Source organism: Balaenoptera physalus (genome assembly GCF_965194825.1).
Source record: "Balaenoptera physalus genome assembly, chromosome: 17".
In the NCBI taxonomy this organism is placed as follows: domain Eukaryota; kingdom Metazoa; phylum Chordata; class Mammalia; order Artiodactyla; family Balaenopteridae; genus Balaenoptera; species Balaenoptera physalus.
Genome location: NC_138895.1, coordinates 49,982,307 through 50,005,777, shown reverse-complemented (window position 1 = coordinate 50,005,777; position 23,471 = coordinate 49,982,307). Strand labels below are relative to the sequence as shown.

Here is a 23,471-nt window from a genome sequence, read left to right as displayed (position 1 = left end):
GGGAATTAAATGAGTTCATTTATGTGAAGTGTTCAGAACAATGCCTGGGAGAATAAGTTCTTAAAGTGTTAGCTATTATTATTATACTTATCTCTTGGACATGTTTGAGCAATGTATCTTGCATAGTGCTGGGTAAACAGAAGGAGCTCAATAATGTTCTTTGATAAATTGTAACATCAATAACCTAAAATGTGAGGGGAAGAAGCAAAAGCATAGAATTTCTATATGCTATCAAATTTAAGTTATCAGCTTAAACTAGGATGTTATAAGATATTTTATGTAAGCTTCACGGTAACTACAAAGGAAAAACCTGTAGTAGATATGCAAAAGATTATGATAAAAGAATCAAAGCATACCACCACAAAAGGCGTCAAGTCACAGAGGAAGACAGCAAGAAAGACTGAAACAAAGGACATATAAAACTGTCAGAAAACAATTAATAAAATGGCAATAATAAGTCCTTACTTATTAATAATTACTTTAAATGTAAATGAATTAAATTCTCCAATAAAAAGACATAGAATGACTGAATGGATTAAAAAAAAAAAAGAATCAATGACATTCTCCCTCAAAGAGACTCTCACTTTAGACTGAAGGACACACAGGCTAAAAGAGAAGACATGAAAATATATATTCCAAGCAAATGGTAACCAAAGGAGAGCCAGGCAGCTGTAGTTATATGAGACAAAATATACTTTAAGCTAAAAATGTTAACAAGAGACCAGGAAGGTTATTACATAATCACGAAGGCATCAATTCATCAAGAAGGTATAACAAATGTAAATATTTACCAACTCACATAAGAGCACTGAAACATATAAAGCAAATAGTAACAGAACTAAAATGAGAAACAGCAGTAGAATAATAGTAGGGGACTTTAATACCCCACTCTCAATCATGGATAGATCATCTAGACAGAGAATCAATAAGGAAACAGTGGATTTGAACAACACTATAGACCAAACAGACTGAACAGATATGTATAGAATATTCCATCCAACAACAGCAGAATACACATTTTTCTCAGTGCACATGGAATAATCTCTAGGGTAGATCATGTTAGGCCACAAAACAAGTCTCAACAAATTCAAGGGAATAGAAATTATATCAAGTATCTTTTCTGACCTCAATGGTATAAAATTAGAAATCAATAGGAGGAAATATGAAAAATTCACAAATACATGGAAATTAAACAACACTCTCCTGAACAACTAATCGATCAAAGAAGAAATCAAATGAGAGATTAAAAAATTCTTGAGACAAATAGAAATGGAAATACAATATATCAAACTTAAAGGATGAAGCAAAAGCAGTTCTAAGAGGAAAGTTTATAGCCATAAATACCTATGTTAGAAAAAAGAAAGATCTCAAACAACCTAGCATTATGCCTCAAGGAAGTAGAAAAAGAATAAACTAGGCCAAAGTTAGCTGAAGGAAGAAAATAATGAAGATTGGAGCAGAAATAAATGAAATAGAGAATAGGAAAAAGACAAGATTAACAAAACTAAGTATTGGTTCTTTAAAAAGATTTAAAAATTAACAACCGTTAGCTAGACTAACCAAGAAAAAAAAAAGGACTCAAATAAAATCAGAAACAAGAGATGCTACAACTGATACCACAGATTTAAAGGATCATAAAAGACTACTATGAACAATTATATGCCAACAAACTGGGCAACCTAGAAGAAATGGATAAATTCCTAGAAATATACAACTTACCAAGACTGAATGATGAAGAAATAGAAAATCTAAACAGACCAATTGCTAGTAAGGCAGTTGAATCAGTAATTAAAAATCTCCCAAAAAACAAAGGTCCAGGACCAGATGGCTTAACTGGTGAATTCTACCAAACATTTAAAGAAGAATTAACACAATTCCTTTTTAAAATCTTCCAAAACTAGAAGAAGGAACACATCGAAACTCATTGTCCAAGGCCAACAATACCCTGATACCAAAATGAGAGAAGGACACCACAAGAAAAGAAAGGTACAGGCCAATATCCCTGATGAACATAGATGCAAAAATTCTCAATGAAATATTAGCAAGCTGATTTAACAATACATCAAAAGGATCATGCACCATGATCAGGTGAGATTTATTCCAGGGAAGCAAGGATGGTTCAGTACCTCAAATCAAATAATATGATGTACCAAACTAACAAAATAAAGGATTTTAAAAATCATATGATCATTTCAATAGATGAAGAAAAATCATTTAGAAAATTTAATATTCATTTATGATAAAACTCTCAACAAAGTGGGTATAGAGGAAACATACCTCAACATAATAAAGGCCACATATGACAAGCCCACAGTTAATATCATAATCAATGATAAAAAGCTGAAAGCTTTTCATCTAAGATCAGGAACAAGACAAAGTGCCCACTCTCACCACTTTTATTCAACATAATATTGGAAGGCTTAGCCAGAGCAATTAGACCAGAAAAAGAACTAAAAGCCATCTAATTCAGAAAGGAAGAAGCAAAACTGCCACTATTTGCATATTACATGGTATTATACTTAGAAAAAACTAAAGACTCAATCAAAAACCTGTTAGAACTAATAAATGAATTCAGTAAAGATACAAAAATCAACATGTAAAAGTTTGTTGTGTTTCTATACACTAACAACAAACTACCAGAAAGAGAAGAAAGCAATCCTATTTACAACTGCATAAAAAAGGAATAAATTTAACCAAGAAGGTAAAAGACCTATACAATGAAAACTACAAGACACTGAAGAAAGAAATTGAAGAAGACACAAATAATTGGAAAGATATTCCGTGTTCATGGATTAGAGGAATTAATATTGTTAATACCAGGACTTCCCTGGTGGCGCAGTGGTTAAGAATCCGCCTGCCAATGCAGGGGACACGGGTTTGAGCCCTGGTCTGTGAAGATCCCATATGCTGCGGAGCAACTAAGCCCGTGCACCACAACTACTGAGCCTGCGCTCTAGAGCCTGAAAGCCACAACTACTGAGCCCACGTGCCACAACTACTGAAGCCCACGCACCTAGAGCCCATGCTCCACAACAAGAGAAGCCACAGCAATGAGAAGCCCGAGCACTGCAACGAAGAGTAGCCCCCGCTCACTGCAACTAGAGAAAGCCCGCACGCAGCAACGAAGACCCAACGCAGCCAAAAATAAAAAGTAAATAAGTTAATTAATTTTTTTAAAATGTCCATACAACTCAAAGCAATCTACATATTTAACACAACGCCTATCAAAATTCCCATGGCATTTTTCACAAAAATAGAACAAACAATCCTAAAATTTGTATGGACACTCAAAAGACCCCAAATAGCCAAAGGAATCTTGAGAAAGAACAAAGCTAGAAGCATCACGCTCCCTGATTTTAAACTATATTACAAAGCTCTAGTAATCAAAACAGTATGATACTGGCACAAAACCAGACACATAGATCAATGCAACAGAATAGAGAGCCCAGAAATAAACCCACACATACAGGTGAATTAACTTACTACAAAAGAGTCATATAATGGGGAAAAAACAGTCTCTTCAATAAATAGTGCTGGGATAACTTGACCACTATCTTACACAGTACCTCCCAAATTAACTAAATATGGATTAAAGACTTGAATGTAAGACCTGAAACCTTAAAACTTCTAGAAGAAAACATAGGTGGTAAGATCCTTGACATTGGTATTGGCAATGAATTTTGGATGTGAAACCAAAAGCAAAGGCAACAAAAGCAAAAATAAACAAGGGGGCTACATCAAACTAAAAAGCTTCTGCACAGCAAAGGAAACCATCAATAAAATGAAAAGGCAACCTACCAAATGGGAGAGAATATTTGCAAGTCATATATCCAATAAGGGGTTAACACCTCAAATATATAAAGAATTTATACAACTCAATAGCAAAATTTAAAAATCTGATTTAAAAATGGGCAGAAGATCTTCCTTTCCAAAGAAGGTGTACAGATGGCCAACAGGTATAAGAAAAGGAACTCAACCTCACTAATCATGAGGGAAATGCAAATTAAACCACAATGAGGTATCACCTCATTCCTGTTAGAATGGCTATTATTAAAAAGACAAGAAATAACAAGTATCATTGAGGATGTGGAGAAAAAAGAACACTTGTGCGATGTTGGTGAGAGTGTAAATTGGTGTAGCCACTGTTGAAAACAGAGAGTTTCTTCAAAAAATTAAAAATAGAACTGCCATATAATTCAGCAATTACACTTCTGGGTATTTATCCAAAGGAAACAAAAAACACTGACTTGAAAAGACAAATATGCCCCCATGTTCATTGCAGCATTATTTACAGTAGTCAAGACTCGGATACAACCTAACTGTCCATGAATACACACACACACACACACAAACACACACACACACACACACACACACACACACACACACACACACACTCAATGGAATATTATTCAGCCATGAAAAAGGAAATCCTGCCTGGTGCAAAAATCATGGATAAAACTTGAGGGCATTATGCTAAGTGAAATGAGTCAGACAGAGAAAGACAAACGTTAAATGATCTTACATATGTGGAATCTAAAACAAAACACATTCATAGAAACAGAAAGTAGACTGATGGTTGCCATGGGCTGGGGCTGGAGGAATGGGTGGTGGTGGTCAAAGGTGTAAATTTCCAGTTATAAGATGAAAGAGTTCTGGGCTTCCCTGGTGGTGCAGTGGTTGGGAATCTGCCTGCCAATGCAGGGGATACGGGTTCGAGCCCTGGCCTGGGAGGAGCCCACATGCCGCGGAGCAACTAGGCCCGTGAGCCACAACTGCTGAGCCTGCGTGTCTGGAGCCTGTGCCCCGCAACAAGAGAGGCCGCGATAGTGAAAGGCCCGCGCACCACGATGAAGAGTGGCCCCCGCTTGCCGCAACTAGAGAAAGCCCTCGCACGAAACGAAGACCCAACACAGCCAAAAATAAAAAAAAATAAAAAAAAAAAAAGATGAAAGAGTTCTGGTGATATAATGTACAGTATGGTGGCTGTAGTTAATAATCTGTACTATGTACTTGCAGGTTGCTAGGAGAGTAAACCTTAAATGTTCTCATGAAAAAAAACAATGTAGCCATATGAGGTGATGGATGTATTAATTAACTGTATTATGGTGATGTATATATGTGTATCAAATCACCACATTGCACACCTTAAACTTGCACAATGTTATATGTCATTTATATCTCAAAGTTGGGAAAAAAATACTCTAGCAAAAAAATGCCCACTGGCAATGAGTGATTAAGAGCTGACTGTCAGGGGCAGAGATTGGGGATGGAGGAGGGCAGGGACTTACACAGAGGCCAGTCCTGTTTTAGTTCAGATTCAGGTGTGGCATTAGTTAAAGGAAGGAAATGGCTTTGTTTGGACATAGCCATGGGGTTGAGCCAGGGCCCAGGCCCTTCACAGGTAGAAGTAAGTTCCCAGGAGGAAAAGCCTGACCAGGATGCTTCGCTTTGCTGCCTGAAGACTGGACCAGATCCCAGAGCATACCTGATTAGCCTCTAGTCAAGGGGATGCTAAGGGACACCCCTGCCTTGCTATAGAGCAGCCCTCCAGATCAGAGATGGCCCACAGGCAAAGGATGGAATGAAAATCCTCTTGAAGTGGGTAGAGTGATTAACATGACTTCATAGGAGGAAAGGGTAGTTTAAGAATCCACTAACATGCCCGAGGCCCCTGAGCCAGAGGCCGCTGAGCTGGGATATGAATTCCTGCTGCCATTCTCTTAGCCGCTGCCTTATACGGTCTCCCTAACTCTAAGGCCCTAAGTCTCGATTCCCTTTTCTGAAAAACCAGAACAGTCGAAGGTTCCTAGCTCTCAGTTACTGGGGAAATTAAACGGCATGATGTACATCAGAGCCTGGCACCCAGCAAGCCTGTGAGAATGAATGGGGGCTCAGCGGTGCTGTTCTCCTTCCCTCGTCTCAAATTCCCATGTCAGGCCCTCAGCTCTCACCCAGTGGTGACCTGCATCTTTAAGGACTTTCCATGATTCTGATGAAATCCTAGAATAAACTATTCAGACCTATGAAAAAGTCATCTGTGACCTTGGAAAAATTACTCCACTCTCTGGGCCTGTCATTGGTGGGATGTTGCTCTTACTGTTTGCCTGAAAGAGTTACAGGAGGATTAAAGGGCAGGAAGCACAGAGAGGGCCCCGTGCCTGCCTATGACGGACACACGTGTGACTGCTGCTTCCCTCCAGCCTCCTTCCACCCCGATGACCACCGCGAGGCGGGAGGAACGCTATCTTGGTTTAACTAAAATAACAGAACTAGGAGGATTACTTTCCACAGCGACTAAAAATGAGAGACTGTTGAAAGAACTTGGGATGGTTAGTCCAGAGAACAAAGGGTTTATATGAACCCAGCTAACTGGGTGCTGGCACCTATTTGAAATCAGGGCTTCTTGGGGATCAAGAGTTGCCCAAACCACTTCCAGTTGATGAGGTTTCTGGTATATTAAGGGGAAAAAAATTGTTGAAGTTTCTCATATATTAGGGGAAAAAAATTTTTCTAAAAGGAAAAATATTTAGTATTTAAAAAATACTAAAGCAGGGTTATAAATACTGCGGCATACCTTAAGTGTTACATATAACAAATGTTAACACATAAAACTGAACCTAATAGAAATGTTCTAGTCATAGGGTAATTGCTAGATGTATGCATATTTTGAAAACCTTAATTCACAGTGTACTGCAGGCAGTGTTGGCAGGTAATGGGACACAAATTTTTTTCAACCCTGTCAGGGCACTGACTTGCAGAAAATGTCAACATTTTGAGTTTGAGGGTCGGTCTGAATGTGATCTGTCTCTGTCTCTCACGCCGGACCCAATGGAAGGCAGACTGGACATTCTGCAGGCCACAGAGATCAGAACGCGGCCCTGGGGCGGGCGCTTGGAGAAGAGGGGCTTCTCCTCAGCTGTGCCTCCCTCACCCCTAACCCCCAGCAAGGAGCCTGAGCCGAGATGCTGGGGCAGTGTGGGGAGTAGTTAGTGAATTACTCATCAGGCGGGGGTACAGGACATCTATGCTGCTGGAGCAACGATTTTTAACTTTTGTGAGTTCGAGGAACCTTCTGAAAATCCGATGAAACCCTGGACCTTCTCCCCAGAAGAATTCCATCACCTCATCCATCCACGCACAACTTTCCCCCAAAGAGCCCCCAGGAGTCCATAGACCCCGGGGTGAAACCCCTGGCCCGAGGGAGGCACTGGCACTTTCTAGAGTCTCTCTACCCTGAATTGCGTCTCAGGCCCCGCCTCGCACCTGGGAGCCCTGCCCGGGGCGCAGGCCTGCCCGGGGGCTGTGCACGGGGCCGGGCCCTTGGCCGTGGACGCGCTCCGCCTCCCTCCCTTCCCGAGACCCGAGTGGCGCAGCCGGAGCGGGGCGGCGACCAGGAGGCCGGCCCCACCTGCGGACACTAGAGGCGAGGGGTCAGCGGGAGCCCGGCCCCGCCCCGGACCGCGGGGCCAGCCCACTGCACCCACCGCCGCGGGGCTCAGAGCAGAGGACCGCGCCGCCGCCGCCGCCGCCGCCGCCGCCGCAGGTCCGGCTTCCCCGCCGATCGCGGAGTCCGGATTCGCTAACCGCGCCGCCGCCGCTGCCACGGGTCGGGTTCCCAGCGCTGCTCCGGGGCCTCCGCCCGAGCCATGAAGATGCATTTCTGCATCCCAGTGTCCCAGCAGCGGCCCGACGCGCTGGGGGGCCGCTACGTGGTGCGCCGGGGGTCGGGGTCCGACTGGGCAGGGAGGAGGAGGCCGTTGACAAGGCGGGGGCGGGAGCTCACCTCGCTCGGCTAATCCGGACGTGATGACTCTGTTTGCAGCTGTACTCCGTGTACCTGGACGGGTTCCTGTTCTGCAAGGTGCGCTACAGCCAGCTGCATCGCTGGAACGAACAGGTGAGCGTATCCGCGGCGGGTACCAGCCCGCCCACCTGAGGCAGGTGAGGAAAGGTGCGCCCAGGGGGCTCTGGCTGCTTGACTCTGGCAGGACGCTGCACCTCTTTTTTTAAAAAATTATTTATTTATTTATTTTTGGCTGTGTTGGGTCTTCGTTTCTGTGCGAGGGCTTTCTCTAGTTGCGGCAAGCGGGGGCCACTCTTCATCGCGGTGCGCGGGCCTGTCAGTGTCGCGGCCTCTCTTGCTGCGGAGCACAGGCTCCAGACGCGCAGGCTCAGTAGTTGTGGCTCACGGGCCCAGTTGCTCCGCGGCATGTGGGATCCTCCCAGACCAGGGATCGAACCCGTGTCCCCTGCATTGGCAGGCAGACCCTCAACCGCTGCGCCACCAGGGAAGCCCCGACACTGCACCTCTTGAGGGCTTCAGGCTCTTAATCCTGGTCGTGGTAACAATTGTGAATTGCTTGGCATACAGCTCAATGAATACATGATATCGCCCCTAATCACCTATAGCTGTGAAATGAGGGAACAGGGCGCAGGTAATTATCCCAACCCGTTCCAGCCCGGTGATCCCCGCCAGCCCCACCTGGGCTGCATTGCAGTGCCAGCTGCTCCCCCAGGACAATATCCCTGTTCAAAATGAGCAAACCAAGTCTAGATCAAGGCGTAGTCTTAGGAATCTTGTACATGGGTAATCTCTTTTCTCCCAGAGTTTAATTTCCCCCTCTTTAAAAAGGTGTGTCTTTATTTTTGTTTTCAAACGAGGGTATTCATAGGCTTCAAACACGGGCGGTCTGGAAACCCAGGAAACAGACGACTTATCAAGTCAGAAGGCCATTTCTCACTCCAGTTTCTCACAAGTCCTGATGGCATTTTCTTCCCGGAGGTAGACTGATTTATTAACCTGCCCTAATGGGTTTTATTTTCCTAATAAGGAAGTGTTGCAAGTCTTCAAAGTGGGTTAGAGGAGTACGTGGGCGTTTGAAATGAACGCCACCCTTCCCCCACACTCATGCACAGTGTTTTTTTGTTTTTTTAAGATTTTGTGTACTGATTATAAAGAGCACATACCTAAAGCTGAAAGAAAGAAAGAGACAGAGAGAGAGAGAGAAAGGAAGAAAGAGAGAGAGATGGAGGGAGGGAGAAAGGAAGAGAGGAAGGAAAGAAAGATGCTTGCCTAGGCAACAGCTATTAACATTTTTGGGAGAGTCCTTTCAGACAATCCTGGTTTCTAGTGAGTAGATACATCACATTTCCTTTAAGACCATTTTCTGTTGATAGCTCAGTTCCATTGTTCTGCTATTAAAAACATCATTGCAGTGAGCCTTCTTGCTCATACATCATAGTGCATTGGAAAAGTCCATTTTCAAGGTATGACTAAGTTTCTTTGGTGTCAACAAAAACAGGTGTAATGTGGTCATTAGTTAATTTCTGTGCTTGTCTTTAAGTCGGTAGCACCTAACACAGTGCCTGTGACCTGGTAGGTCCTCAGGAATGATTGTCAATGGCTGAATAAAAAGGGCATGGATTCAGACTTCTGAAGGATGACAGGCTACTTGTGACCGAAACATGTCTGGGGAGTTGGGAGGACTGCAGAGGAAGGCAGATGCGGATCTCAAAGGAAGAGAAAGTACAGGTCGTTTAGGCATTTGGAGGAGGAATTTGAGGGTCATATCCCGCCCTCATCTGTCTTCCTGTGTGTGAGGTGTGATCAGGGAGGTGACTATCACGGGGTAAAAGCAGGAGACGGCCGGGAGGAGCAGGGAGGGCGTGGGATTGACCGACCACTTCCTGGATGGACACTTCACCTCTTCTCTGATCTTCAATTTCCCTTTCAGAAATAATCAGGTAATCGGTTATGGATGTCAACTTCACAGGGCACTTATGAAGATTAGGGTCCAGTTTCTCACAGAGCGTGGCACATAGTTTATGTGCTCAGTTAACATTTACTGACTCAGATGCTTGGAGAATTCCTGAATCTGGTCCTTATTAACCAACAGACACAGGAAAATGCTTGTTTTCAGGAAAATTCGGACCTATCCAATCTTAGAAGGTCCAGGAGTGGAGATATAAAGCCAGTTCTTTTGACCTTCTATTTTGGAAACCATGAACAAGAAACCGTCTGTTATTCACTGCAGTGGACTTTTTTTTTGTTTTTCTTTATTTTTTTGGCTGTGTCGGGTCTTAGTTGCAGCACGTGGGATCTTCGTTGTGGCGCGCAGGCTTCTCTCTAGTTGTGGTGTGCGGGTTTTCTCTCTCTAGTTGTGGCACACAGGCTCCAGAGCACGTGAACTCTGTAGTTTGCAGCACGCAGGCTCTCTAGTTGAGGCACACAAGCTCAGTAGTTGTGGCGTGCGGGCTTATTTGCCCTGCGGCATGTGGGATCTTAGTCCCCCAACCAGGGATCGAACTCTCGTCCCCCGCATTGGAAGGCAGATTCTTTACCACTGGACCGCCAGGGGAGTCCCTGCAGTGGACTTTTACATATGGAATTGCCACAGCCCAGTGCCCTCTGTGAAGTATACAAGGGATATTAATGAATACTTCATATCTGTCCCAGGTTTTTCAAAATTCTAAAGTCGGGATTTCTTTAGCCAGTTTCTAACTACCTTACACATGTCATTGTTTCCCTTTTCTGTAGGAACAACTTCATTTTAAAGAAACTATTTAGATCTTAGGAGGTGGCTATTGGTATTATTATTAATTTAAAACAATAACTAACATCAGTTTTTCTGTGCTAAGGTTGGTGCCAAGAGCTTTCCATGTCATATCGTGTTTAAGTTTTACAACAGTCTTATGAGTTAGGATTATAATTAGCCCCTTTTAACAGATGAGGAAACTGAGGTACAACTTGCCCAAGGTCATACTGCTAGTAAGTGTTGGAGCCAGGATTTGATCTCTAGAACCTGCTCTAACCCATTACATTTTGTGGTTCCTTATCAAAGTTGACAAAATAAATTGCATCAGAAAAACAATTGCATCCTACACTACCATCCTGTTAGGCATAACATAATAAAATTCCCCAATTTTATGTATTGTGTGATGAATTTTGGTAAATATATACAATTACCACCACCATAATCAAGACAGAGAACAGTTTCCACACACATAATGTTCCCTTGTCCCTTTGCCCTTGGTCCCCTCCCTCCACCTCTGGCCCCAGACAACATCTGATTTCTGTTATTAGAGTTCCAGGCACAGGATTTTATTCCACCTGCCCAGGAAGCCCCTGTAAGGTGGGTATTGCAAGATGAAGAGTCCAAGTAAGGTTGCTAGATTTAGCAAATAAAAATACAGGATCTCCAGTTAAATGTGAATTTCAGGTAAACAACGAACACTTTTTTAGTGTAAGTATGTCCCATGCAGTATTTGGGGTAATCTTAACTGGTCATCGTCTATTTTATCTGGCAACCCTAAGTCTGAGACTGAAGGGTTGGGTGACTTCTCCCAGCCACTTCTCAGCTAGTTTTTATTCTTCCTATTCCATGGAAGATGTGAAATGGCTCAGAATTCTTAATCTGATCTAATACTAAGCACTATAAAAAAGGGAAACAGTATAAAGGCCCCATCTGTGTTTATGTGTGTGTGTGTGTGTTATGTGTATGTTTGGTGAGTATAAGTTCATTTCCAATTGATTTTTGGGGAAGTTCTGCATCACAATAGAACAGAAATTTCATCTTAATAGAATTAACTGATTTCCTCATTTACTTAAGAATATTTACTAAGTGCCTATTAAATACCAAGCACTATGTTAAATTAAGTGAAGACTCTGACTTTAGCACGTGTGATTTTTGGATTTACGAATTGGATTTCTGTTTTGTATATTGGGGAACTCTGCAATCAAGGAGGAGAACCTGGCCCAGGTGAAGTGGCGCCTGCTCCTCTCAGCTAAGCTGTGCGGAGACTAATGCCTATAAGACTGACCTGAGGAGAGATGGTTGTGTTTCCCAGAGGTCAGCTGCGCTCTCTGAAGTCATCACTGGCGGCCCTGTCCCCACTGAGGCTCCCTTAAGGTCTGGCGGCTTCCCTCGGCTGCTGAGTGCTGCCAATCTCTCTGCTGTGTGAACTGCCTGACCTGACTGCTTTCTGTGCCTTTAGATGAATAAAACCAGTTTGATCTATGCCCTTGTCTGTACCGCCTCCCTCAAGGGGACTTAAAGAAATCTGTAAAAGAAACCTTTAACTAGCTCATTTTGGCCATCCTGTGTAAGTGAGGGTAGACTCTGTGGAAAGGATGCTTGCTTCTTTGAAAGCACCCTGCCAGTGCCAGACATGGCAATGCAGACAAGCCGTGGGAGCTTGCAAAGGATCCTTCAGTGGGAGAGGAGGGCTACACACCGGCTCAGTCTTCCTCCCTGCCGAGCGCTGACTCAGCCTTGCTTCTTCCCTTCTTTCACCGGATAGCCCCTCTTTCCCCCACTCAGACCCTCTGTTCTCATCAAGCAGCCCATTGCCTCTGCCTGGCTCACTTCCCCCTTCTGGGAAGACCCCTGCTTTCTGGCCCATGGGTTAGGGACCAGCCCTTTCTCAAGGCTCACCTTAAGCCTCACCTCCTCTGGGAAGTCCCCCTTGATTGCACAAGATGCCTTTCTCTGATTCCTGTGCCACTTTATGTTTAGACCTTGTCGCGTTCCTTTTGTGTGTGTGAAGATCTTGTTTCCCCTGTTTATTTAGTTGAAAAACCCAAATACTTAAATGAAGGAATGAATGAAGGCTGTAGGCATAGTGTATCCAGCACAGAATCGTGCTTTAGGAGATGCCCAATAGAGAGTTGATGGAGGAGGAGGATGGGAGGAAAAGAGGGCAAGGAGAAGGAAAAAAGAGTAAAAAGACTGTGTCCAAGTTCTGCTGCTGTAGGATCTTGGTTTAAGTCACTTCAGCTGCCTGAGCTTCAGGTTACTCATATTGTCAAGGAACCTTGTTGTCAAGGTGGAAGGATGTTGTGAGATTGCCCTCGTTGTCAAGGTGGGAGGATGACAATGTTAATGGCAGCGATGATCATCTACCTCACAGGACTGTTTTGAGGAAGAAATGGAATAATATACAAGGCTAGTGTTCTTTGGTACAAGATATCACAGTTCAGATTGCTTTGAGCTTGTGGCCCTTTATCTGGAGAATCTGAGATTTTTATTACCAGGGGCCTTGGAGAGGTGGGATGAATGAGTCAACAGTAGAAAAAGAGACTGTAAAAAGGACAGCATTTGTGACTGTAAGTCCACTTGTCCCAGATCACCATTGTGGGATAAGAATAGGGGTCTGTGAGTGCATGGGATGGGGAAGGAGGTGACATTTTCAATTGGCCAGTAAAGTTCTCTTCATGTTAAGAGGCAGAACTGTACGATGGAGAAATTAGAACAGGAGATTGTGCTGGGATTTAAAAAATATGCTATCTGAACATGGTCTTTCAAAGCAAACAAACAAGCAAAAACACCTCATAATAAATGAACAGAAGAGGTGTGTTTTCCTTTTGATCTCTTGAAACAGTTTTTGAAAGAGTGATGGAGCTAAACTCTAATGCCAGATAATTCTTAGTATGTGAGTGCTTTTACTAGCTAAACTATGTGCTATTTGAGACCAGTGGAAAAGACTGTATTTTGATAGAGTTGAAGAACTTGTGGAGTGGGTGATTGACTTTTGGTGGACTTAACTGCTCAGTTTATTGTATGTTTATCTCCCCCCCTTAGACCAGTGCTCAAGAAAGGAGGGGAAAGATTCCTTGAGAAGTCAGCTCAGGTTGTAAAACCTGCTGGGAGAGTTTTTGCTCTGGGTTGGGTATTAGGACCTTAATCCTTGTTGACTTTTTCCCCAGCTCTTGGCCTTAGGGCTCCCCCCCCTCCAGATGCTCCCCTGTAGATGGGTAACCCAGGCAGCCCTACTGGCTCAAGGCTGCTATGATTCCAACCAATTTGGGAGCATCTGCTGCATTTATGAATACATGCCAAGGAAGACAATTGCCTTTTAAAGATCACTCACTCAGTTCATCAAGAAATAATTGCATGCAAAGAAGACAAATTCCTGCTTCTACTTAATGGAATTAGCAGAGATGGGGTGCATAAATCCCAGGTCGTTGGAGCAGCCCTGCCTGGGATGGTGCTCTAACTGGGGGGCCTTTGGACCATCTCTGTCACAGCAGGAAAATTTCCTTGAATTTAAAAGAAACGTATCGTTCCTCTAATATTTTATACTACTAGATTTAGAGGAAAGATGACAAACTAAATGGCTACTGGGGTCAGGCAGGTAATTTAAATGAGAGGCATGGATCAGATGAGAGGCAGTGGTGGGTGGTGGGAACAGCCTGAGAGAATGTAAACTTGGTGATTCCAGACCTTCTGATTTTTCAAGAGAAGCCAGAACATCAGTTTTTCTTTTTTTAATAAACATTATTTTTGTGGCCCAATCTTAGATTTATTTTAAAAAATTGCAAAGATAGTACAGAGAGTTCCCATCTACCCTGCAACCAGTTTCCCCTGTTGTTTTCCATGAGTATTATACTTTGGTTACAGTTAATGAACCCGTATTGATACCATGTTATTTATTCAGACTTCTTTAGTGTTTACCCAATGTCCTATTTCTGTTCCAAGATCCCACCCAGGTCCCACATTACATTTAATTGTCATGTCTCTTTAGGCTCCTCTTGACGGTGACAGTTTCTCAGACTTTCCTTGTTTTGAATGATTTTGACAGTTTTGAGGAGTACTGGTCAGGTAGTTTGTGGAATGTCCCACTATTGGAATTTGTCCAATGTTTTTCACATGACCAGACTGGGGTTATGGTTTTGAGAGGAAAACCACAGGGGCCAAGTGCCATTCTAATCACATCATGGCTAGGATACTTGATATTGACATGACTTAACACTATCGATGTTTACCTTGGTCACCGGGCTGAGGTAGTTTTTGTCAGGTTTCTCCATATAAAGTTACTTTTTTCCCTCCTTTTCCACAGTGTGCTCTTAGGAAGGAAGTCACCATGCACAGCCCACACTTAAAGAGTAAGGATTTATGTTCCATCTCCTTGTGGGATAAGTATATACATACATTATTTGGAAATTTGTCTATTCTCTCCGATTTGTTTATTTATTCAATAATTTATTTTTTTTAATACATTTATTTATTTATTTATTTATTTATTTATTTATAGCTGCATTGGGTCTTTGTTGCTGCGCACGGGCTTTCTCTAGTTGCGGCGAGCGGGGGCTACACTTCGTTGCGATACGTAGGCTTCTCATTGCGGTGGCCTCTCTTTGTTGCGGAGCACGGGCTCTAGGTGCAGGGGCTTCAGGAGTTGTGGCTCGCGGGCTCTAGAGTGCAGGCTCAGTAGTTGTGGCACACGGGCTTAATTGCTCCACGGCATGTGGGAACTTCCCAGGCCGGGCATCGAAACCATGTCCCCTGCATTGGCAGGTGGATTCTTAACCACTGTGCCACCAGGGAAGCCCCTAAAATCATAATTTTTTTATAGACGGGTTTTTAAGTCTTCATGGGAGGGGTCAGCCTGCATTCAGTCTTAGTTTTTAAGGTAAGTTGATCGAGTGTGGGTCCCAAGGCGGGGAGGGCAAGTTCTTGCTAATTAACAATCATCATTTTGGTGAGTTAACATTTTTCTGGAGCAGAAGGAGGAGCAGTGAGGCAATGGATCAAGGGCTTAGGAAGAGGAGCCTCAGGGACCAGGCCACGTAGGGCCACAGGGGACATTCTTAGTCCTTACATGTCCCTCACACTGCCCAGAACAGTGAGTGGGTCAGCCACATAACAGGGCAACAGGGACAACCTGAGGTGGGTATATAAAGAAGATGGACAGGACCTTGGAAACGAATCACTGCATATGGCAGTGGAGCCAGTGTCAAATCTGGGGTGACACCAATGACCCAGTCCGGAGTGCCTGGCTTAGTGCTGCTGTCCCTGTGGAGAACTTCCCAAGCAGGAGAGTGTTTCCGGGAGATGTGCACTGGTGAAAATGAAGCTGGAGATCCTGGTGGAGATGCAGATGTCAGGTGTGGGTAGTTCATGGTCAGGACACAGCAAATGGAGGCCCTGCTCGGAGGGGCAGGAGAGAAGCCAGTGGATGGGTGCAGTGTGTAGATGAACCACTCTCATCAAAGTCCTGGCAGTAGTGAGCCCTTGTGGAAGTCCCTCAACCTCTCTGAGCTGGACACCCCTCCTTTCATAAATGGCAATAATAATAACTGAATCACAGCACTGGTTTGGTTGAGTAGATAAATGGAGTCAGTCACAGGAAAGTCATCAATATTGGTTCCCAGAGAAAAGATAATCCTGTCCATCAGCATGGGACTGGGGTATGAGCAGGGCTCCTGGTGTGGGGATCGGCTGGCAGAAGTGTCAGGATGGACAAGGTGTTCTTTCAGTCCCCAAACCTGGGTGGGGGGCAGGGGAGGAGTGAAGTGACCAGACTCCTGATATCCTGAACCAGGCAACCTGGCATTGAAGCCCAGATCCCTGTCCATTTCTGGAAGATCACAAACAGATGACACATCATCTCTGTGCCTCAGTTTCCTCTCTAGAAAGGGTCCATTAGCTGCACGGGTTCTTCTTACTCTCTTACCACCTGAAACTCCTTCAACGTCATTGCCAGCCATATTTGCGATAGTCATAAGACCCTTTCTCCACTGTGAACTCTCTGATGTTTAATCAAGTGGCACCTTTGGGTGAAAGATTTACCACATTCCTTGCACTCACAAGGCTTTTCTCCAGTGTGGATTTTCCTATGGATGCAGAGGAGCTGTCTTTGCTTAAAGGCTTTTCCGCATTCACTGCACTCATAAGGCCTTTCTCCAGTGTGAACTGTGTGATGATCATAGAGAGAGGATCGAGTAGTAAAAGATTGCCCACATTTACTGCAGTCATAAGGCCTTTCTCCACTGTGAACTCTCTGATGACGAAGAAGGCTAGAGCTACCAGTAAAACATTTCCCACATTCACTGCAGTCATAAGGCCTTTCTCCACTGTGAACTCTCTGATGATCATGAAAGCCTGACCTAGCAGTAAGAGATTTCCCACATTCACTGCAGTCATAAGGCCTTTCTCCACTGTGAACTCTCTGATGACCACGAGGGCCTGACCTAGCAGTAAAAGATTTCCCACATTCACTGCACTCATAAGGCTTTTCTCCAGTGTGAACTGGCTCATGCTGAATAAAGTTACATGTGTGGGTGCAGGCTTTCCCACGTTTGCTGCACTCACAAAACCCTTTACTAGTAAGGACTCTCTCATCCTGAACAAGTATTTCTGTGTGGCTGGAGGCTTTCTTGCCTTCTCCCCAGCTGTGATGACCTGTTCCACTGTGAAAAACAGCTTCACACTCCTTACTGTTGTTCGTTTTCTTCCTGGTGTTAGTGGCTTGTGGCTGAAGTCCCATGTTGGCCACGAAGTCGTTCCCAATCTCCATGTAGGTAGGTAGATTCCCTATTGTGTGGATTGTGCAGCTCTTCCAAAATGAGGGTCTCCCCATATCATATCGTACGGGATTCTCTCTAATATGCGGCTTCTGGTGCTCTTGAAGGTTTGCAGTGAAACAGAATTGTTTCCCGCATGGCCCACATGTGTATGCTTTCTGCCCCCTATTTGTTCCTTGCTCTTCAGCCAAGTGCAAAAATGTCTCTCAAGACTGGGGTGCACATCTTACAGGGCTGGGTCTTCTCAGGAGACAAACCTGCCCTGGGGGTCCTCATCTGTCACACTCCTTCTGCAGATACGCTCTGTTCAGAAGGTGTCTTTTCATCCTCAACTCCAGGAAAAGAACCTGCGGGAATTCCTTGGCAGTCCAGTGGTGAGGACTCGGAGCTTTCACTGCTTTAGCCTGGGTTCAATCCCTGGTCAGGGAACTAGGACACTGCAAGCCTGAATCCTTAGCTGCAACTTTGGGGCTACTGGTGTTAGGGCACTAAGGAGTAGGGATGCACTCTGGCTAGCCATAGTAACCACAACACATGACCAAGCAGTTGAAGAAGAAAGCAGTATCCATGGTCCAGATGTGAGAATGACACAGCAGCCCCTAGGGAAAAGCAGAAAGGCAGAACCTAGCTCAGAGGATAGGGGTGGGTGTGAGGGCCTTACCCAGCATGCATACAAGTGCAAAGTTCTCCACCATGACATCAAGGTACAGGTGTATCTGAATCTCATCAAGAAGACACCATTCCTCCCAGGAGAAGTACACGGCCACATCCTCAAAGGTCACACTGCCCTGAGGTGGGTCCATCAGCGCAGGCGCTGCCATCGGATCCTTTGCGCGGAGCGGAGCGGCGACAGTCCAGCAACCGGGTCAGACTCGGCATGGTTACTCCCCACCTATTCAATAATTTATATCTATGTAGACTCCTAGATATTTACTTTATACTTTAGGTTATACTTCAGTAAGACTTTATTTTATTGTTCAAATTGTTCCAGCTTGTCCTATGGGAGCTCTTTCAGTTTGCTCCTGCATTTCTTTGACACACCCCTGTTGTTGACTTTTGTTTGTTTTGCACACTTTCTTATTTGCTGGTGCTACAAGATGCCCCAGACTCACCTTGTATATTTCCGGTCCTAGAGTCAACCATTTCTCCCTGGAGCCCTAGTTGCTTTTATTGGAGAATGATATTAGAAACCAAGATCTGGGCACCAGATGTGTTCCCTGCTACTGCAGTGTCATTGCTTCTAGGCCCTCTCAGCTGACACAGCAAGAAAATATATGTGTATATATGCATGTCTGTAAATACTTCTATGTGTAACCATCTGTATGTATATTAAGTTAAACATGAGTTCATACCAATATCTCTGACAATAATCCACTACCACATGGCTTACTCTAGCCTATTCCCTTTACTTACCCAAAAACTCTCATTCCAACAGTGAGAAATCTGACTCCCACCATCTGCCATCCATTTACTTAATTATTCCATTCTGTACACACATATAGTGGTATTAGAATTGTTAACCTGTACCTGTGTAGGAAACAACTTTATCAGCTAAAGCGCAGTGCTTCTGTACAGCTTCTTTTGCCTTTACTGTTACAGACTCCACTCATTTGCAAAGTGACTTAGGTCAGCACCTTTTCCCTCGTCCCCTTCATTGCAGTTGTTTCATATATTTGTAATATAGTTAAATTGTTTTCTCACATTCTGCATTCCATCCTGTTTTTTTCCCCACTTCCTAAATTATTTTTAAAAATATTTGGACACATTAAGGTTGTATTCTAAAGTTCAGTAGGCTTGACAAATGCATAGCCTCATGTATCCACAATGACAGTATCATACAGACTAGTTTCACTGCCCTAAAAAATTCCACGTGCTTCACCAATTCAATACCCCCATCCCAAGCTCCTGGTGATCATTGATGTTTTCACTCTCTCTCTGATTTTGCTTTTTTCCAGAATATCATATAATTGAAGTCATATAGTATGTAGCTTTTTCAGACTGGCTTTTTATTTATCAGTATGTATTTAAGATTCCTCCATGTCTTTTTATGGCTTGACAACTCATTTCTTTTTATTGCTGGGTAATATTCCATTGTAGGGATACACCAGAGTTTGTTTATCCATTCACATACTGAAGGACATCTTGGTTGCTTTCAGCGTTTGGTGGTTATGAATAAAGCACCATTTGTATGCCGGTTTTTATGGACATAGTTTTCAAATCTGTTGGGTAAATAACTAGGAGTGTGATTGCTGCATTATGTGGTAAAACTATGTTTACTTTGTAAGAAATTGCCAAACTATCTTCCAAAGTGGCTGTACCATTTTGTATTCTCTTCAGGACATAACTTTAAAATTTTTTTAATTGCAAAAATAAATGTTGGCATCAAATGAAAATTCTTTAGTAGTCAAACAAACAACCTAGCAGACCAAACAAAACAAATCAGGGAGCTGTTATCTTCCCTACAGGTAGACAGTTAATAACATTTCTAGGTGTTAGATCAACACTGTCCAATAGAACTTTATGTGCTGGTGGAAATGCTCTATATCTTTTGTGTCCAATTCAGTAGCAACTTGCCACATTTCCAGTGGCTATTGAGTATTTAAAATGTGGCCTGTATGACTGAGGAACTGAATTTTAAATTTTATTTTATTTTAATTTAAGGAGTCACAGGCAGTTAATGGACATCTTATCGGATGGTACAGTTCTGGGCCACTCTAAGGATTTTGGCTTGTACTTGAGTGAGATGGGATGCCATGAAGGATTTTACACAGGGCAGAGGAATGATCTGACTTACATTTTTAAGTTATAACCTCAGATTCTGTATTAGGAATAGACAGAAGGGAAGCAAGGACAGAGGCAGAGAGATCTGTTGGAAGAGATGACAGTGGTTTGGGCCGGGGTGATGGCAGTGGGGGTGGAGAGATGTGGTCAGATTCTGGTTGTATTTTGAAGTTAAGGCCTATGCAAGGTAAATATTTGCCAAACACACACTGTATTTTTGACAGAGGTCATGGAATGAAAGTTCTTATTTGTTTGCAGTCTCATTTCTCTTAGATCTGCTTTCATTTTCTTTAAGCCACTGAGCCTTCCTGCTCCAGAGGTACCATGTTAAAATCTCAGTGGGTTTCTCACTGGTTTTCTTTCTCCTATTTTAAAGAGAATGATGAGGTATCTTATCTTCAAGCTATCACTGTAAGTGTAAGGCCAGAATGAAGGAAGATGCACTTTTGGTTATCTTAATTTAAAAATTATTTTTGATGCATCCACTATGAGCTTGCATAAAAATAATTTCCGCCATGGTCTTGGGTCATATGTGGGTGGGGAGGAAGAAGGGGCCTAGCTGGGTTTCTATCGGGATTGTCTGTCAGCATTATAGGAATTCTAGAAACCAGCGTTGTCCACTAGAAATATAATGTGAGCCACATATATAATATAAAATTTTCTGTTAAAATTTTAACATGTTAAAAAGCATAAAAAGAAACAGGTGGAACTAATTTTAAGAATATATTTTATTTAATCCAACAGATCCAAAATATGATTTCAACAGGTAATCAATGTAAAAAATTATTAACGGGATGTTTTGCATTCTCTTCTCTCTGTACTAAGTCTTCACAGTCTGGAGTGTATTTTACTCTTACAGCCCATCTCAGTTCGGACTAGCTGCATTGTCAGTGGCTACCAAATTAGATAGCACAGCTGTAAACATCTGCTGTTATATTCAGATTGGGTGGGGGGCATGGTGGGGGAATTAAATTCCTAACTCTCATCATTGACGTCACAGATACTATTGGGGAATTAATTAAAGGAATATTGTATGATGTGACTGGTGGGCAGTTTTGTAAAAACAAATGCAAAATTAAAATGTACCCCAAATCTACCAAACTCAGACTGGAGTTGTCAGTCCATGATATTTCTAATAGTGTTCTAGAAACCTATACAGAAATAAATTGCTCCTTAAGAAAATCAAGGTATCTCCTTTTGGCCACCAGGAAGGGTTCATTTTGAATAAAGTGCTGGAGAGAGACTTGCCCTAAGAGGAGGCTTTGGTATCTCACCAACCCTGAATTTCAGGCGCTTTGCCTTAACCGTGTGTTTTCTGGATCTTTCAGCTAAGGCGGGTGTTTGGAAATTGCCTGCCACCCTTTCCACCAAAGTACTATCTCGCAATGACTGCATCTATGGCTGATGAGAGAAGGGACCAGTTGGAACAGTATTTGCAAAATGGTATGTGTTTGGATTTTTTAAAACAGATTTATCGAGATGTGAAAGTCACCCATTTTATATATATACTCAGTGGTTTTTAGTATATTTACAGGATTGTGCACATCACCATAATCTAATCTGAGAACATTTTTACCACCCCAAAAAGAAATTTTATACCTATTATCAGTCAATCCCTGTTTCTCTCCTCCACCAGCCCCTGTCTTTATACACTAATTTATGCCTTTATAAATTTGCCTGCTCTGGATATTTCATGTAAATGGAGTCATAAAATATGTGGTCTTTGTATTTGGTTTAAAAATGCTTTGTTTAGTTTCACCATCCCCCATCCCCTGCCCCCGGGGGCTCTGTGTTGGCTTTGATTGTAGAAGTCAAAGAAATATCTCTGGATTAAGACTGAACAAATGGATAAAATGAACTGCTTATGTGAAAGCTCTCAGGAGATAGCGGAGATGTTTACTGGCAGTGCCAGAGTTGGTTATTCCATCTCTGTCTTCCCCAGGAGCCATGCTAAGGCACCAGGGATACTCTGAGGTCTGCTCTGGCCTTGTGAGGTTGGCAATACAGAGGTCCTGGCCCATTGCTGGTTTCCTGAAAAGTGTTGTACACAACAGGACTGAGCTCTCACAAAGAGAACGGGGTGGGGAGAAATAGAAACACTGGCATTCAAATATTTAAAGGTTTAAAAAGGGGGAAATGGTATAGACATAAAATGTTTTAAAAATATAACCCGTCCAAAGAGTATAAAATAAAAGGTACATTCCCTTCCACCTGAGATTCCCAAGCCTCTAGAAGAAAACACTATTACAAGTGACTTGTGTATTTCTCAGAAACCATCATGTGTATTCTAGTGTGTGGGTACATCCCTGTTGGTTAAACACAAATTGAAACTTACCTTATATACATTTCTGTATCTGAGTTTTTGAAATTTTTATTCTGAAAGAATTTCTGATTTACAGAAAAGTTGCAAAATTGATGCAAAATTTTCTGTATTCTCTTTACCCAGATTTCCCAAATGTTAACATTTTACATTTGCTTTATCTTTCTCTCTCACTTTCCCATATCTCTGTTTGTATTATGAATGTATGCATACATATATATTATATATAACTTTTTGAGATGCTTGTTTTGCATATACAAGCCAGTTTACCCTTAAATACATCTATGTGTATTTCCTAAGATCGAGGACAACTCTTCTGTAACTACTGTATAGTTATCAAATTCAGGCAATTAGCATTGATATAATAATGCTATCTAATATAGAGACCTTATTCCAACTTCACCAACTACCCCACTAATGTCCTTCATAACAAAAGAAAAAAAGCTTTTTCTTCTGTATGCTGATTTTATTCCTTTTAAAATATTACTCTTACAGGTCATTTTAGGTGAGACATTATAGATTTACCTCATTATTTCTCAGGGCTGCACATATTTTTTTTAAATGTAGTAAATAGAAATTCTAGACGTCATCTATTTTCCATCCATCTTTTGTAGTGGAGACTATCCCTCTTTTAGACCTGTTAAATAAACCCTTTCTAGCTCAAAATGTAATATCTTTTGAATTTTCATTCCTTCTTGGTTTGTGTTCTCATATCTTCGTGGAATACTCCTTTTAACAACTAGCCTTTTCACAAATGATCACACTGCTTAAAGGGTCACTTCTCCAGGCCTGGCCTTTATCTGTAGTCAGGATGCTTCGTGCATCCTCTTGGAAGGTAAAGGAAGGAGACAGTGCAGCATAGTGCTGTGACTGTGAACACAGGCTCTATTCAGACCTAGAGTCAGGTCCCAGGTTTGCACCTCACTGGCTGTGTGACCTGGGGCAAGACACTTACCTTCTCTGAGCTTCAGTGTCTTTATCTGTAAAATGGAGATACTATCTACTTCAGGTAATCTTCTTTTGTTGTGAAGATTAAGTGAGCTAAAATATACCAAGTGCTTT

At 42.8% G+C, this 23,471-nt stretch overlaps 2 protein-coding genes across 9 annotated transcripts in view; one reads left to right on the top strand and one right to left on the bottom strand.

Moving 5' to 3' along the window:
• Window positions 1–7,478: 7,478 nt before the first annotated feature.
• SNX31 (sorting nexin 31) overlaps window positions 7,479–23,471 on the top strand; it is a 68,055-nt gene continuing 52,062 nt past the window's right edge. For 3 of the 8 annotated variants that reach the window (XM_082432755.1, XM_082432754.1, XM_082432757.1), the window contains exons 1-3: window positions 7,484–7,715; window positions 7,826–7,900; window positions 21,418–21,532. In XM_082432755.1, the coding sequence (XP_082288881.1) occupies window positions 7,650–7,715; window positions 7,826–7,900; window positions 21,418–21,532 (256 nt within the window). In that variant the 5' untranslated portion in view covers window positions 7,484–7,649. Of the gene's footprint in view, window positions 7,716–7,825; window positions 7,901–21,417; window positions 21,533–23,471 lie in introns of those variants that run through there. The other 5 variants (XM_082432760.1, XM_082432753.1, XM_082432756.1 and 2 more) reach the window with 5 other exon arrangements.
• On the bottom strand, window positions 11,814–20,178 carry LOC309646420 (uncharacterized protein). Its single transcript, XM_082432782.1, has 2 exons — window positions 17,970–20,178; window positions 11,814–17,655 (listed from the first exon to the last, which is right to left on the bottom strand). The coding sequence occupies exon 2, from the start codon at window positions 17,362–17,364 to the stop codon at window positions 16,504–16,506; it is 861 nt and encodes a 286-aa protein (XP_082288908.1). The 5' UTR covers window positions 17,365–17,655; window positions 17,970–20,178; the 3' UTR covers window positions 11,814–16,503.

Coding starts and splice junctions, on each gene's coding strand:
- LOC309646420 (XM_082432782.1), bottom strand. CDS start 17,364: ATGGGGAGACCCTCATTTTGGAAGAGCTGCACAATCCACACAATAGGG.